Below are 16,380 nucleotides of genomic sequence, written 5' to 3'. Positions count from 1 at the left end.
TTTTGATCTATATTCATTATAATTTCCCATCATTTGGTGATATGTAAACATTTACTAAAATAATTAACTATTCAAGTGTTAAATACTACTAGTGACAATTACTTGTCAAAAAGCTTTCAGATTTGGAGTTTTACTCATATGACTATTCTTATGATAAATTATTTTGATGATTATAGACAGAAAATACTATGCATGATGCTCCAAAGTGAATTAAATAAATGCTTTCAATGATATTCATCTATACAATTGATAATTACTATGTAAATTTGGGAAGTGCTATACCTCAGTTTCTTGTTGTTGCTCAACATATTAAGGCCCAATGAGTTTCCTTTCAAAGTTTTGAAGTTTCCAATCTTGTTTCGTTTTACATATGTCTTTATGAAGTCACCAGAACTAGTACCAACAGCTTCAGATGGACAATGTTGTGACTGCAATGCAATTTACAGGTATGAAAGTTAATGAATAAGGAAATAAAAGTATCAATGAGCATTTGAAATTTCATGGGGAAAAATATATATACAATGAAAGTACTGGTCAATGTTCCTTTTGGAGGCAGTATGGGGGTAGTAGAGGGAGTAAGAGGGTAAAATCCTTCTTACAATAGTAATGGTGAATAAACAAGTCTATCTTCCTGCTTATATGAAGTAATTATAATTCAAGGGGATGCAGCGTGGTGCAATGGAGAAAACTGGATTTAGAGGCAAAAGATCTAAGTTTGAATACTGTCTGCTACTCTTACTATCTATGTAAGTTTAGTGCATTGATACATACTTAAAATTTCTTATTCTAAGTTTCCTGAATTGCAAAAATGAAAGAGTTGGAATAGAAGGTTCTTGTTCAGTTTGAAATCTATGGTATTATGATCCTGTGTGTAAATTGTCTTTGTTAAATCAGTCAATCATTCCACAAGCATTTATTAAGCAGTTATATTCCAGGTAATGGGGATACAAAACAAAAGGCAAAGGTGTTCTATTTTAATTTGTTCTTTGCAACAGATTTACATCAATTTCATTTCAGAATGAAAAATTTTGAAACTTCTCATGATTACCTTTAAATATTTACACAAGTTCCTACATGAAGGAAACATAAAGCATTGAAAATATTACCAGAGGCACCAAGAGCTGGTTAAGAGGGCTCATAGGATCACAGAGTAATAAGGGACCTTAGGTGACTGATTCTAACCCCCATCATTTTACAATCATTTATTAAGTGCTTATTATGTGCTAAGTGTTGGAGAAAGAAGACAAATCTGGTCCCCACCCTCCAGTATCTCACATTTAAATAGGGGATATAACATTTAAACTATCTACATGTGAGATATATGTAGAATAGATGGAGGATAATCTCAGAGAATAAGCACTGGAATTAGAGGAGAATGAACCAGGAAAGGCCTCCTGCAGAAGATGGGATTTTAGTTAGTTCTTCAAGGAAGCCAGAAGAACCAAGGGGGCAAGAGATAAAGTGGAAGAATATTCCAGTTCTGGGGAGTAGGGATGAACAGCATTATAGACATGGAGGGAAAAGTTACCCAGTAAAGAAATTAAGTTAGGAAATGAAGTGTCATTTGCCAGGAATAGCAAAAAGACCAATGCTACTGGAAAAGAGTATGCAGAGTCATGGGTAAAAAGACTTAAGAGACAAGGGTAAGAATAAGAAAAACAGGACCCAAGTTTTAAAGAGCTTTAAAAGCTAAGTAGGAGATTTTATATTTGATTCTGAATGTGATGGGGGTGGAGAACTGGATCAGGTTGTGAAGAGCTTTAAAACTCAAACAGTAGATTTTGATCCAGAGAAGTGAGAGAGAGCCACTATAGTTTATTGAGGAGTGAAATGGTTGAACACTTTAGTCAGGATACCATACTGCCACTCAGAGCTCCGTAGCAATACCAAGGTGCTAGCTAATACAAATTCATGGAAATCATACAAAATCAGTTCAGATTTAGCACTGAAAGGGGCTAGCCCCATTTAATCTAATCCGCTAATTTTAAAGGTGAGGAAACCTGAAGCCCAGAAAAGTGTCCTCACATGCTCAAAGACCACAATGGCAGTGAGAAAGTTGTGAAGTTGTCTAATTCCAAATGCAGCATTTTAAAAAATAAACCATGTGGAAAGTCCAGTTGTAGAAAGAAGTTGAGCTAAGTTTGTGCCTTTCTCTTTAAAAAAAAAAAGACTAATAAAAATCATATTTTAAAGCTGATAAAACTGTCCTGCAAATGCATGCACAAGACCAAAAACAGTATCAAGTGTTATAAAGCAATCATCATTCCTAATAATAGCTTTAGGCTGAGTAACATCTTATACAAGGATAGCCCAATTGCTTTGAACCAACCTTCAAATACATATAAGTGTATATTTATATGTATATATGTAGATAATATATTTTAAATTTTAACATTTTAGTTAGGCCTTCTCTTATTTTTCATTGTTAAAATTAGGTTTCATCTGCATAAAATAATTTTAACAAAAATCGAAAAGAAACACAGTATGATAAAATTCTACCTAAGGTGTTAACCTTCATAAGAAATTTAATGAGATTGAGAAATGTGTCAGTCACTGCACCTTAATTTTTTAAAGGGAATAAACAAAGCTGGAATATATAATTCAGGTAAAAAAAAACCCCACAGTTGGTAAAAATGTCTCAGAAAATTAAGATTTGAAAAAGCCAATAGCTTTTTATTAGTACCATAAAATCATTTTAATGTCACTATAAAAAAGAAACAACCAAAAACCCATTTCTCAGTCCCTTCCTGGCTTCCTAATTCCCTGGGTCTTTAGTACAATAGATCACACAATTACAGGATCATACATTTAAAATCCAAAGGGATTTTTGGGGCACCTCAATTTACAGATGAGAAAACTAACCCTGAGAAGTTAGAGGACTTGCCTAAGGGGACACAGTTAAGTAAATGGCAAAACTAGTATTTGAACCCAGGTCCACTGACTCCAAATCCAGCCCTTTCCCCACAGTACCACAACAGTATCTTCTTCATTTGAATATTTATGGGGCAACTCATTTTTAAGTGTTTTATTGATGCCTTTTGTTTTTTGCACCACTATTATTTCCTGATTATCACCCCCTTAGAGCCCTCCCTCATGACAAGGAAAAGTTAAGCAAAACCAACCAAGAAATAAAACTTGTTTCACAGAATTGAAAACATTCCACAGATGCAATGCACCACTTCTACTGAAAGGAGACAAAGGTAAGCCTCATATCACTTCTCCCCAAAATCTACTTTTTGGGTACTACATTTAATCTGAGATCAAAAAGTGCTGCTTTCTTTTACATTACAGCAAACTAAACACTGTGCATCTTGTTCTCCCAGGTCTGCTTTTTCCCTTTTGTATTAATTTTATAAGCCTTCCTTTCCCAAAAGTTCTCATTTATCATTTTTCATGGCACAATATATTTAATTACATTCCTTTATTATAATCTGTAAAGTAATTTCCTCAACTGAGGGGCATTTACTTCATTACAGTTGTTATTTGGGGGGAGGTTACCATAAAGAATTGACTAGGAATAGAATCAAGTGTTTGCAGGAAACAATATTCGAGAGGGAAAGTTTATAAATGGTCAAATCATTAGTGTACATATTATGACAACTTTTAAAACCCTATACAACCCTGTAGGAAGGCAGAGTGGAATGACACAGACTCATCAACAGTTAGGAAAGCCTCAGTTGAGAGAAGTGGGTGTTTCTTTAACTAAGTCCTCTGTACACCTATGAAATCCTAAATTCAGACCTGAACCAGCAAAATGCAAGCTCATAACTGTAGGGCCTAAAATAATGCTCTAATGTGGAATCTTTCTTTTTGTCTTTGACATTTGTGGTATACATATATAAATGGAGGGTCAAAGAACATCAACAGTTTCTTTAAGCAGAATTTTTGACCATGACTCCTTTATCATAAATTCCAGTGGCTTTCTATTACCTCTAGGATAAAACAACCTTCTAGCCCAGCACAACCAGGCTCCAAACTACCTTTCCAGCCTCACAAGACATCATTCTCCCTCCCACACTCTATTCTCACAGAAAACATTCCCATATCCTCTCCCAGTGCCTTACCACTGGGCATTCCCTCACATCTGTGAACACATTCCTTTCCAAACCTCTACCTCAGCAAAAGGATCCCAGTTCATCTTTCCTGATCTTCCCAACTGTATTATGTACCTTTTCCCTCCATACTATATTGTAAATAGCTACTTTGTATAGTTCTATTATTCACACTTTATATTTATGCTATATACATACACTTACACATGTGCTCTCTGGCACTCTCTCTCTCTCCCCTGCCCCCTCTCCAGTAAAATGTAATCAGATTCTTATTAGTAGGAATTATTTAATTCTATATACTTGTAGCCCCTTCACCTAGCATAGTGCCTGGTACACAGTAACCACTTTATTAAGTCAAAAAGTATTATAACCCGGAAACAATAACAGTTTATAAGATATGATATTGTTGTTCAGCTGTTTCAACTGTGTCTGCGTCTTCTTGATCCCATTTGGGGTTTTCTTGGCAGAAATACTGAAGTGGTCTGCTATTTCTTTCTCCAGCCCACTTCACAAATGAGGAAACTGAGGCAAACAGGATTAAGTGACTTGCCAAGGGTCATACAGTGTGTGAGGTTGAAACAGGTCTTCTGTACTCCTCAACAACTATAAGGCACAGGGGATAGAGTAATAGGCCTGACGTCATGAAGACTCATCTTTCTGAGCTCTAATCTAGCCCTAGACATTTACTAGCTCTGTGACCCTGGGCAAACCATTCCAGTATCTCTGCCAAGAAAATCGCAAACTGGGTCAGAAAGAGATGGATATGACTGAAATGACAGGACAACTTACCTACTCTGGGTCTGTTGCTCTACCCACTGCGCCACCTAGCTGCCCATATTAAATGGGATACTATAAATACTTGGTAGTTTAGTAGGACAGAATTTGTAAGTTGAAGTAGCAATACTTTTATTATGAACAATTAATAGTGTTTTATGGCTGTATTTATGAGTTTATCAACTGGTTGACTCCCATATATTTTATGCATTTTCTACTTAAATGAGCTACTGTTTCTGCCTTTCTTTTGTAATATATTGTAGTACTGATATCTGCAGATTTATTCTGTATTGTGACACTTAAGTTACTGTCTATATTACTTTCTTCCCTGATTATTTGAAGTCTACAAAAGTGTGTAATTTTATGTCCCTTCCAACTTCCTTTTAGTCTGCTGGCTATATAGCTAGATTTTCTATTATTATTATTATTATGTAAAATAATTATGAAAAGGGGAAGATATCTGCTTCGTTGTTGGGCTTAACTGGATGAAAAAAACAATATTTCTTCACTGCAAATACTACTAGCTCTTAATTTTGGATATGAGCTTTTGTTCATTATATTAAATAAGGGCTTTTCCATGCTTGTCTTTTGAGGGTGCTTTTTAAAAAAAATTTATTGCTATAATCACGTAGCTTTTTAAATGACTGATTGTGCTAATTATTTTTGTAATAGTTAATAATTTTAAATCCATGATGGAAATCTATTTTGATTGCAATGAACAGGTTTTTTTTTTAAATGTTTCTATCAAATCATTAGTGACATGCTTCAATAGTTTTCTTTCTCTCTTTGCTTTGGTTATCAAAATCTTCCTTAGTGCAGGTATGAAGACTCTTTGTGAATCATAAAGGGAATTTGGAGAACATCTTTCTTTAGTATTGAGAGCCACTTTTGTAGAAGTTATTAATTGCTCTTTTAACATCTAAAAGAGTTAATTTGTAAATTTTTCTGGCCCGGGTAATTCCTTTATGGATTACTTGTGTTGTATGGAATTGGATTAAGAGATCTATTTCTTGTGGGAATTTTATATTTCTATAGATTGCTATGATTTCCTTTTAATTTTTAGGGGTTTTTTTAATTGACATAATTGAACATAAGTTTCTGATAATTCTTTTAGTTTCTTCTATTTCAGGTGTTAACCTAGCTCATTTTTTTATTTTTCAATTTAACCTTTTAGTTTTTGCTCAGGTTAATTAACAGTTTATAGCTTTTGGCAATCTTTTTTTTTTTTAATGCCATCTCTTTCTGTTATCAATCCAAAGGGTTTGGGTTTTTTTGATTTTCAATTTCACTTCTCTATTTTCAAATTTTCTACTTACTTTGGAATTTATTCATTTTCTAATATTTTAATTGTACATTTAGTCCATTAATCCCTTCTTTTATTTCAATGTTTCCAAAAATCATTTTCTTGAAAACTACATATGTACTTACATTCCATAAATTATTTCTGGTGTTTATGACTTGTTCTTTGTCCCATGGTATGTTTAGAACATTGTTACTTTGTATCCATTACAATTCTTTATGTATCAATTTATAGTAATGAAAAGCCTCCTTCATGCTCTCCTTCCAGGCATTTGTGAATACCTGCCAAAACATCTCATCTTGAGGTGCTATAACTTATCCCACTTGTCAAAGTACAAAAAAACCAAAAGCACCATTTTGATCATGGTCCCCAATTTCATTATGGTTTTTAAAGGATTATTTATTACTTTTGCCTTTTTTATATTTTTAACATCTTTATCACTTAGGACATAAAATTTCATAAAGTTAACATGTGGGGCAGCTAGGTGGCGCAGTGGATAGAGCACTGGCCCTGCATTCAGGAAGACCTGAGTTCACATCTGGCCTCAGACACTTTACACACTTACTAGCTGTGTGACCCTGGGCAAGTCACTTAACCCCCAACTGCCTCACCAAAAAAAAAAAAAAAGTTAACGTGATACTGAGATTGTACATATACTTTAGTATTCCAATTCAAAATGTACCAAACTGAGGAACTAGGTGGTGCAGTAAATAGAGAACGGGCCCTGGAGTCAGGAGGACCTGAGTTCAAATCCAGCCTCAGACACTTTACACTTAACAAGCTGTGTGACCTTGGGCAATTCAATTCACTTAACCCTCACTGCCCCCCCCCCAAAAAGTACCAAAGGCCCAACAATTTAATTTTTTTCCAACATTCTTTACATCTGTTGTTTCTCTATTCAATTTTTACAGTTCTGAAAAAAGAATATTAAAGTCTTCTTTAATTATAGTGGATTTTGCTCATATAGTCCTACTCAGGGTTGATGATTTCAAAATTTGGATTTGCTTTCATACATTGTTATTATGTTACCACCACACCCCCTTTAAAATTAGTATGCAATTTTTTAACAATGATCTAATCACCTGCTCAGTCCTACAGTCCATCCCCTTACCCTTTATCCATTCCAATTCCTTTAATTACTATTTCTCCTGTCTTTTTAAACCTTTTCTAGTGTAGATGAGTGTGGTATAAAAATCCTTGACTTGGGGGCAGCTAGGTGGCGCAGTGGATAAAGCACCGGCCCTGGATTCAGGAGGACCCGAGTTCAAATCCAAGCTCAGACACTTGACACTTACTAGCTGTGTAACCCTGGACAAGTCACTTAACCCCAATTGCTCCACCAAAAAATAAAATAAAATAAAATAAAAAATCCTTGTCTTACTCCTTACTCTAAGTTATATTAAATTTGTGATATTCCTTTTCTAAGAAACTTAACTGTTCTTCTTCCTTATTCCTTTCCCTTTATTACACTCTAGAATCTGGTATCCCAATCACTGACTTTGTGCTTACAAATTCCTTCTTAATTCTATGTCCTTTATACAGGATTGAACTTCTGGAAAACAAAAGCAGTGCATCCTACTCAATCCAGCACACCCATTAGTGAATATATAGATGTCTCCCCAAAGTATCTTTTTATATCTATTTTTTGACAAAGGGTTTTCTTCTAAGAATCCTTATTCCCAGAAATAGTAATTCACATAGGAGCCATATCCAGAGGCCCTTTAAAACCAAGGGTTTTTAACCTTTTTTGTGTCATGGTCATTTATGGTAGTCTGATGAAGCCTGTGAACCCCTTCTCAGAGTAATGCTTTCAAGTGCATATTTTCACCCCCCCCCACCAAGGTTACAAAATCCCCTGCTATAAACCAAAGTTCCTCCTTTATGCACACCGTTTCTCTTCAGCAGGAGTTGCTCCCATAACCCTTATACTCCCTTCCCCTATAGCCAATCCATTATGAGATCCTTACTACTTTTTTTTTCTTTTAATTCAGAACAGACCACAGTATCCCAAAATGATGGCTATCTCTTGGTAGGACCTTATTCCTGTTTCCTTCCTTCCCCTGTTTCTCATCTCCCCCCCCCCCCACCCCCGGGGCCAATGCTATTACCCTCTTTTCCCAAAGCCTCTTGAGGAGTTGGGGGTAAGAAAACAAAAACCTTAAAAAACAAAAACAGAACAAAACCATGTAAACAAGCATACACTCTACTCCTCTAATCCAATAGAGTGCAGGCCAAGCAAGAATGTGACTCAGCAGTGAGGATTTTTCAAGTATTTGTTGGACTAGATGGCCACTGAGGTACTTGAAAGTACCTTTAGAATTTGAAAATTCTAAAATTCTCTGACTCTGTGAAGAAACAGTGATGATACTGGAATTGAAAATAAAATAGAGAAATTAGAAGCCATAAAGGCTAGCAGAGAAAATGAGAGACAGCATATACAACTTGAATAGTCAGAGAGAAAAAGTTCTAAATGCCCAAAGAAAGGTCCTTGGAGTGGGAGTCTCTGAAATGTCCTGTAAGGCTTGATTTGGTTTTATTATTAAGCCAAAATATTCCTGAGGAGAAACAAAATGGCTAATCCATCAGACCGCCAGATTGGGGAGAGGGGGGTGCTGGGGAAACATGGGGTTAGGGAGAAGATAGAGAGGATTGGGCCTCTGCTGGGTGCTAGAAGAAATTAACACCTGGTTTTATATAGTGACTAGAACACTAGACTTGGAGTAAGGAAGATGTGGGTTTGAATATAGCTTCAGACACTAGCTACACAGTAGTATGACCCCTGTGTAAGTCCCTCACCTTCACTCTCTCTTTTTTTTTGGGTGAGGCAGTTGGGGTTAAGTGGCTTGCCCAGGGTCACACAGCTAGTAAGTGTCAAGTGTCTGAGGTCATATTTGAACTCAGGTCCTCCTGAATCCAAGGTCGGTGCTTTATCCACTGCGCCACCTAGCTGTCTCACATGCTCTCATTTTTAAATAAACATTTTTATTTAAAGTTTTGAGTTCCAAATTCCTTACCTTCTCTTAAACTCAAGATTCCTTGTCTTTAATATGTGGAAAATAAAACCTCCTATCTTAAAAGGCAGTTTTGAGGGTCAAATAAAATTATTTATACAAAGAGCTTCTCAAACTTTAAAGTACTGTGTCCATGTGAACTATGACTATTACTATTCTCTTTTATCAAATTTTGTCTGGAAAAACCAGAAAATTATTTAGTTCAATTTTATGGCAATTAGGCTTGGGGTTCCTGGAGTTGTCAAGAAAAAGTGACTTGTTTGTTCTTTTATACACTGTTATTGTAGCATTTCATATAAAATTGTCTAGTATATTTAAAATTTTCATAGCACTTTGTAAAGGGGGAAACTGATTTTGTTATGTTAATTGTCATGACTTTGGAAGACCTTAAATTAACTGAAGGATACCAATAAGAAATGGAGAATATGGAGGAAACATGATAGTTTCTCTTAATCCTTTACTTCAAAACTGCTACTGATCAGGTTAGGGTTGCCAAAAGCCAAGTAGAAACTGCTATAGCATTCAACAGAGTTATGGTATCATCTCAAAAGAAGACAAGACCACCACCCCATGGCAAATGGACAACATGAGGTTAAAATGCAAAATAATCAACGGTCCATGTACCAAACTGTTAAAGAATGTGGATGAAGATAAAACATTTTTTTAAAAATTAGTTACTTGATCACAAGCATATGAAACTCAAGTAAAATTAAAATTTCATAAATTGGTGGAAAAGTTTGCCTGAACACTTTACACCACATCAAAAAAACCCACAATTTTAAGGACTCTGGTTGTGTCTCTTTCTGTCATTGGTTATGTCATACTGTCAATGGAATGTTCAGGAACTACATTATGAGTACAGAGATTCAGCAGAAAAACTCTTTAAGGTGATTTTGTAAAGACTGTGTTAACAGGTACAAATTATGTGATCAGGTTGCTTTAGGAGTAATCAGTATCATCTGGGACTTTGCAGACAATGATGCAAGCAATATTACCTCCAAAGGGAAGCTGATTGACCATTATCTTGTACTGAATGAAGAATATCTAATCTTAGATGGAACATACATTGGAAAACCTGACTATATTTCTTCACTGGATGAACCAGGATCCAGAAGTTGCACAGAAAATCTGCAAATTAAATAAGAAGAAACGAGAAACTGATGGAAAGGAATGCTATAACCATGCCAAGAAACTAAAACAAGTTATTGCTGACTTGTAAAAGGCTGGGGAGCATCTGTGAAGAAAAACACTGAAGAGCATTGTGCTGAGAAAAAAGTCTATGACTTTGCAAAAAAGAAGATAAAAAAGTATAGTATCCAAGGTCATTAGTAGTGCCTTTTTCACTTCTAGTCTATTCTGATAGACTTGTTCAAAATAAATCAGTACATTCACCTATGAGACAAAGTATAAGACTGCCTTGAACACAGTAGCCACTTAATAAATGCTTGCTCACTGACAGTGCTATAGTCCTCACTATTGGCCAGCATCAAGGAAATGCTCAAAATCACTCCCTTTTGTTTAACTATGAGAGCTGAGTTTTGGATTATCTTTAAGTATGGATTCTTAAATTCACTTAAGAAAATTATGTGCCTTTTTGTGAAATTTTGCTCTGTTGAAAAAAATTTTAAATTTTGACACTCCTTTTTCTGAGAATCTTCTTCTGAAGAGAAATGCTCTATTTCATTATAACTTTCATTTACACTAATGTCCTAATTTGATGGTAAGGCTGAATAGTTTGCTTGCTTATGGGCATAAAGCACTTATATCTATGCATTGATATGTACTGTTTAAGCTAAAATCAGTAACATGGCTGTTAAGATCTTTGGTGTCTTACTGTGAGGTATTCACATTTAATCTCTGAAGACTTTTGTTACCCCTACTTAAGTAACAGGAAAAAAACAGCTGAGGAAACCTTACTTTGCATTGTGAATGATTGGGCAGGGAGCAGGATTAGGAACTACTTGTTAAATGTTACAAAGAGGAATGAGGGACCTGGACTGAAGTTAGTTATCATTAGTGGCATATTCTACTATATTCTAGATCCTTTGCTGAGAAAGAAGATCTAGAAATCAAACTTCAAGAGTCCCTTTCAGAGGGAGACTGTCTGAAGATACTACAGAGTACATGGGTAAAATTGGCCTCTGGAAATGGAGAGCAAGCTAGATACAAGCCACAGCAAGGACTTCACTATGGCATGTTTCTATTCTTTTCAGGAGAATTTCCCCATTCATGGTTGAGCTCTCAAATCCTGGAAAGGACATGCTTTTTTGACAGTAGAGCAGTGGTGGGGTCCTGAAGTGAAGAAATGAAGTAAAGTAATATATTAAAGAAACCAACATTCAATTTGTTAAATCCCAAATCAGCACAACCTATTGTCAGTGTCAGAACACTTGCAAAACATAATTTGGTAGTATGGTGAATCCACAGAAAGTTTTTGCACAGTTAGTAACCTATATTTGCCAGCAGAAGACTTACTGAAAGTGAGACATTTTATCTCATATACAAATTAGAGTTCTTGGCTTTAAACCAGAGGTTCTTAAGTTGGGGTGTGTGAAATATTTTAAAATATTCTGATAATTGATAATTATTTCAATATAAATGGATTTCTTTATAATACCATGTATTTTGTTTTATGTATTTAAAAACATTTTCAGAAAAGATCCATAGGCTTCAGCCTGCCAAAACGTTCAATAACACAAAAGAGTTTATGAATCTCTGCTTTAAAAGTGAATTGTAGAGGGCAGCTAGGTGGTGCAGTGGATAAAGCACCGGCCCTGGATTCAGGAGGACCTGAGTTCAAATCAGGCCTCATACACTTGACACTTACTAGCTGTGTGACCCTGGGCAAGTCACTTAACCCTCATTGCCTAGCCAAAAAAAGCTAATTGTAAGTGAGAGACTAAAAGCAAACTACTTAAGGAGGTTATCACTTTGACAGATATTTTAAGTCTAGAAATATACCTTAGGAAATCCCACAGCCTGAATATTTCCACCCCCACCAAGCCTGAGCATTTCATTTCAATCACACATGGATGAACATGCTGGGAACTCTGAGGTCTGAGAAGAAACTTCAGTGGCAAAAACACGTGACATTTCTAATGTATATATAAAATGCTACCAGAATGATGCCACAGGCTTTATTTCTATAGTTGCTTATGTTTGAGTGAGTCACATTTGATTGTCCACTGGCATGTACTGTGGAGCCGTAGAAGATGGAGAAGATGCAGAGCCTGACAGTCTATTTCATTCAACTAAGCTAAGGAAGGCTGTTCCTAACCTCACCTCAAAAATTATGAATAAAAACAAGAAATACCATTAAGCTCAAGTTTACTGACAAGCTTCTAATTATAGCAATAGAGGGCTTCTAAGAAATCTTGGCATACAGTGAATGCCCAAGATGGTGGAGCAATGTAAAAATAACCTACACAGAGTTATCTGAAAATACAAGCCAACTTGTTTTTTCAAGGCTACAAAATATACCCAGAGAATGGTGGGTCCTAAAAGATCACCACAATCCTTGATTGCTAAGTGAAGATATCCAATTGTATTTGGATATACAAGAGGACAAAGAAGAAACTGCTTAAAAGTTGCATAAAGGGGCTACATGAACTAGATAATATCAAATGTTCATGATACAGAATAAGAAACTAACTTTTGGTACTATACAGAAGGCCAAGGAAGTCAACCAGTTCTTTCTCAAGTCCAGGGGTGGTAGTGAGAGTGGTGGCTATTCAGATAAGTATAAAGGGGTTGAACAAGGAGGCAATCAGTCCCTTTTCCAGGCTTGTTTTCTAGCTGTGGAGACCTTCTTGGGAAGAGGAAACCCGCCAATCCTGAAGACTGTGATAGCTTAAACCATCTCAAACTTAAATTCACGGTTAGAGCCTTGTAGTTCTGCAGATATTAACAATTGGCTTAGGTCATCCATAAACTAAGGAGGCCATATTACAAGTGCCAGGCTTTTTAGGCACTTATGGTTGCTCGTGAAACCAAACAATATCCATTGTTGGAGTGTACATAATGCATGATTCTGTACATAACCACAACATATATCATTATGTGATATTTATAACATGTTTTCTATGCTGTAGGCTTTTACTTCTGTCACACTTCTGTGCTATGTGATAGTATGCCATATTATGTATATGCTGTTGCTTTACGGGTATTTAGTAGGTTTCTATATAGGATCTATGTACTTGGGGGACATAAACTATGCTTTGTTGTGCTGTATTCTTATATTTCACAAGTTGTCTTTAGGAGTTCTTAATGTGGGATCTGGTAACACTGAAAAAAATTTATAATTGTTTAATTGCTTTCCTTTATAATTCAATGTATTTTCTTTTATGTATTTAAATGCTATTCTGAAAACAGGTTAATAGGCTTCAGACTGGCAAAGGGGTTCACAACATAAAAAATGCCAAGAACTACTTGTTTAATACGTCCTATTGTTAAATTTGCTAAGTACCATTACCATTATTGTAGTATACACTAATGCTAGTTGCACTTAGCCCTAGAATGAATGTCAACACTATATATATCTACACCCCCCAATATAATCCACACTAAGTTATGATAATGATATTTATGTTTGTTCACATGTTGTTCAAATACACTGCTTACTCTGTAGAGTCTGAAAATATTTCCACTGGAAGGAGGACATAATAGGGGTTAATATAATAGGACATAAAAGGACATAGTTATGGCTATGCCTGCAGGTAACAAGCTAGCTCTGGGCCATGAGAAATTAGTGCCTCTCATAAAGCTTCAGAGAAAGCCAAAGGAGCCTATAAAGCTCTAGCTGCAAAGATGGTATGTAAAGAGCCAGAGAGGTGAAAGTGGCATAGGGCAGAAATAGGAAGCTGACACACAAACTTGGGGAAGAAGGAACAAGGATAAAGATGGGAAAATAAAGTAATACACTAGAATGTCTGGGTAGAGATCTGAGCTAATCATGCCTCACAAAGATGCTGGCCTCTGCTAGTGTGTAAGGTGAGTAGTAATTGGAAAAGGAATCTATTCTTTTGCAGAAAAGTTTATGAACAGATACTTGGGGCTGTTATCTTTCTTGAAAGAGACATTACAGACACAGTACCCAAAGTCTTTCAAGTTTTCTTGAAATTACTAAAAATGATAATTACACAAATACATGCTCCCAAAAAACAAGTAACCTAGAAAGCACACTTCCAAAAACTGGAAAATCTTCTATCTGCCTCTATACTTTAACTTCAAGCATCATTCAAAATTTTAATGTGACCTTGTTTGAGAATTTAAAACTCTTGAGGAATACATGAACAAACTGTGGTTTATGGTTATTATGCTGTAAGAAAACACTTGGAGAAAAAAAAAACACGGGAAGACAAAGCGATGTGAAGTGAAAGCCAAGAACAATGTAAAGAAAAAGAACAGAAAGGTCATCAGAATTCAGATCAATAGGACTGAGGATGAAACAACTCTCTCCTCTTAGTAGAGAAACAGCATACTGAAGTACAGAATAAGAAACAGACTGTTTTGCTATGGTGCAATCTTTGTTACAAGGAAAAATTCTAATGGAGTGGGAAAATTTTTGAAAAGAGAAATGTTAAAAATATAAAACACTAAAAAGATCAATAAAAGATTTTAAACTTCAAAAGTATTCCAATTTAATTCAAGAGGGTATTTCATTTGATCTAGCACTGGGAGGTGAATGAACCTGCTGGAATAATTTTTAAATGTCTGAGGACTAGATTTATTACTGAAAATAGGATGTTTTTAGTGAATGCTCTAAAACAAAGTATATGAGTTAGGAGAAATCTCTCAGAATTATGTTGCTTATGCATAAGCAATACTAGACTTGAATTTCTCCATGAAGGCAACATTCAAAAAGAATATACTCAAAAAAAGGAAATAGACTCTGCAAAAATAACAATAAGGAACACAGGACAATTTTTGGAAACAATTCAGATTTGAACTTATCACATATAATGAATTTTGAGAGCATCACTGACACTCACAGTTGGGGTGAATGCCTTAATAAGGTAGTTTATGCACTTAATCCATGCTCCTTGTATGGTGCTGTCTACCCTACATCTAGAACAAAAGCTGTATATTAATGTGAGATGACAGACCCATACTGTTATAGCAAGACACTAAGCAAAATTTGGTATTCCCATTTTTCATTTTAGACCTCTTTTATTCATATTTGTTCCATCTTCTGACACTCAATGACTTAAGTCTGAGCTACCCAAGCCAAATGCATGTCCTCTCCCATCCAACAATGAAGGTGCATATCCCCGCAACTCACTGATAGGAAAGTTGGAATACCTGCTCCCCAATGCCACTTCCAGACCCTCCCTTTATCACTATCACTAAGTAACCCTCTCCTCCTTTGAGGTTCACTTTACCTAAATTTATAACTAAAATAGGTCTCCCTACTCCCAGAATATTCTCCTTCCTTTCTCACTGAGCTTAACACCTGATTAATAGTCTCCCTCATGCCCTCATGCTAGGGGACTTCAAGATGTATATTAATGTTCTTTCAAAAATCACAATTTCCCAGTCTCTCAATCTACACACACCTTCACATTCCACCTCAGCTATATATACAGGGATGGTAACTGCTATGAAGACAGTAGACAGCTGAGCTCCTGCTCTGGTCTGGTGATCTATTGTTACAACAGTTAAGGGAAGTCCTTAAACAAAGGCCCAGGATATTTCATACAATGTTACCACAAGCCCCAGTAGTACATGCCTACAGTTAAATCTCTTTGTTGTTGTTCAGTTGCCTTTCAGTCTTGTCCATTTCTTTGTGACCCCATTTGGGGTTTTCTTGGCAGAGATACTGGAGTCGTTTGCCATTTCCTTCTCCATCTTATTTTATAGATTAGAAACGGGGGCAAATAGGATTAAGTGATTTGCCCAGAGTAGCACTGCTAGTGTACAGGAGTCTTCCTGATTCCAAGTCCAATGCTCTTTCCATTGCACTACCTAGCTGCCTTTAATCCTTTTATTAAGCAATACACAAATATCAATAAGTATGAAAGTTTGGGTCTCATTCTGAAATAGTAATGGTTTTATCAATTTGCTTGGTGGTATTTTCTTTAGGACCAGTGGAGAACTCTATTCTTGGGAGTGTCAGTGACAATAACAAGGTTCAACCTTGTTTTGAATACTGACATTATAAGAGATGGGATGACCATTGTCAGCTTTGCAATTCAAGTCCTTTGCGCAGTAGGGGCAGAGGTCAGCAATCACAAAAAAGACAGTG

The 16,380-nt window shown here is 35.8% G+C and overlaps 1 protein-coding gene across 8 annotated transcripts in view; it reads right to left on the bottom strand.

The window, feature by feature from the left end:
• SENP6 (SUMO specific peptidase 6) overlaps nt 1-16,380 on the bottom strand; it is a 123,472-nt gene that overhangs the window by 63,060 nt on the left and 44,032 nt on the right. For 7 of the 8 annotated variants that reach the window (XM_044001006.1, XM_044001009.1, XM_044001008.1 and 4 more), the window contains one exon: nt 283-428. In XM_044001006.1, the coding sequence (XP_043856941.1) occupies nt 283-428 (146 nt within the window). Of the gene's footprint in view, nt 1-282; nt 429-10,132; nt 10,253-16,380 lie in introns of those variants that run through there. The other variant, XM_044001012.1, reaches the window with a different exon arrangement.

This window comes from Dromiciops gliroides, chromosome 4, assembly GCF_019393635.1.
Source record: "Dromiciops gliroides isolate mDroGli1 chromosome 4, mDroGli1.pri, whole genome shotgun sequence".
Classification (NCBI taxonomy): Eukaryota; Metazoa; Chordata; class Mammalia; order Microbiotheria; family Microbiotheriidae; genus Dromiciops; species Dromiciops gliroides.
The sequence above is the reverse complement of the archived record's forward strand: the minus strand, read 5'-3'. Positions and strand labels throughout refer to the sequence as shown.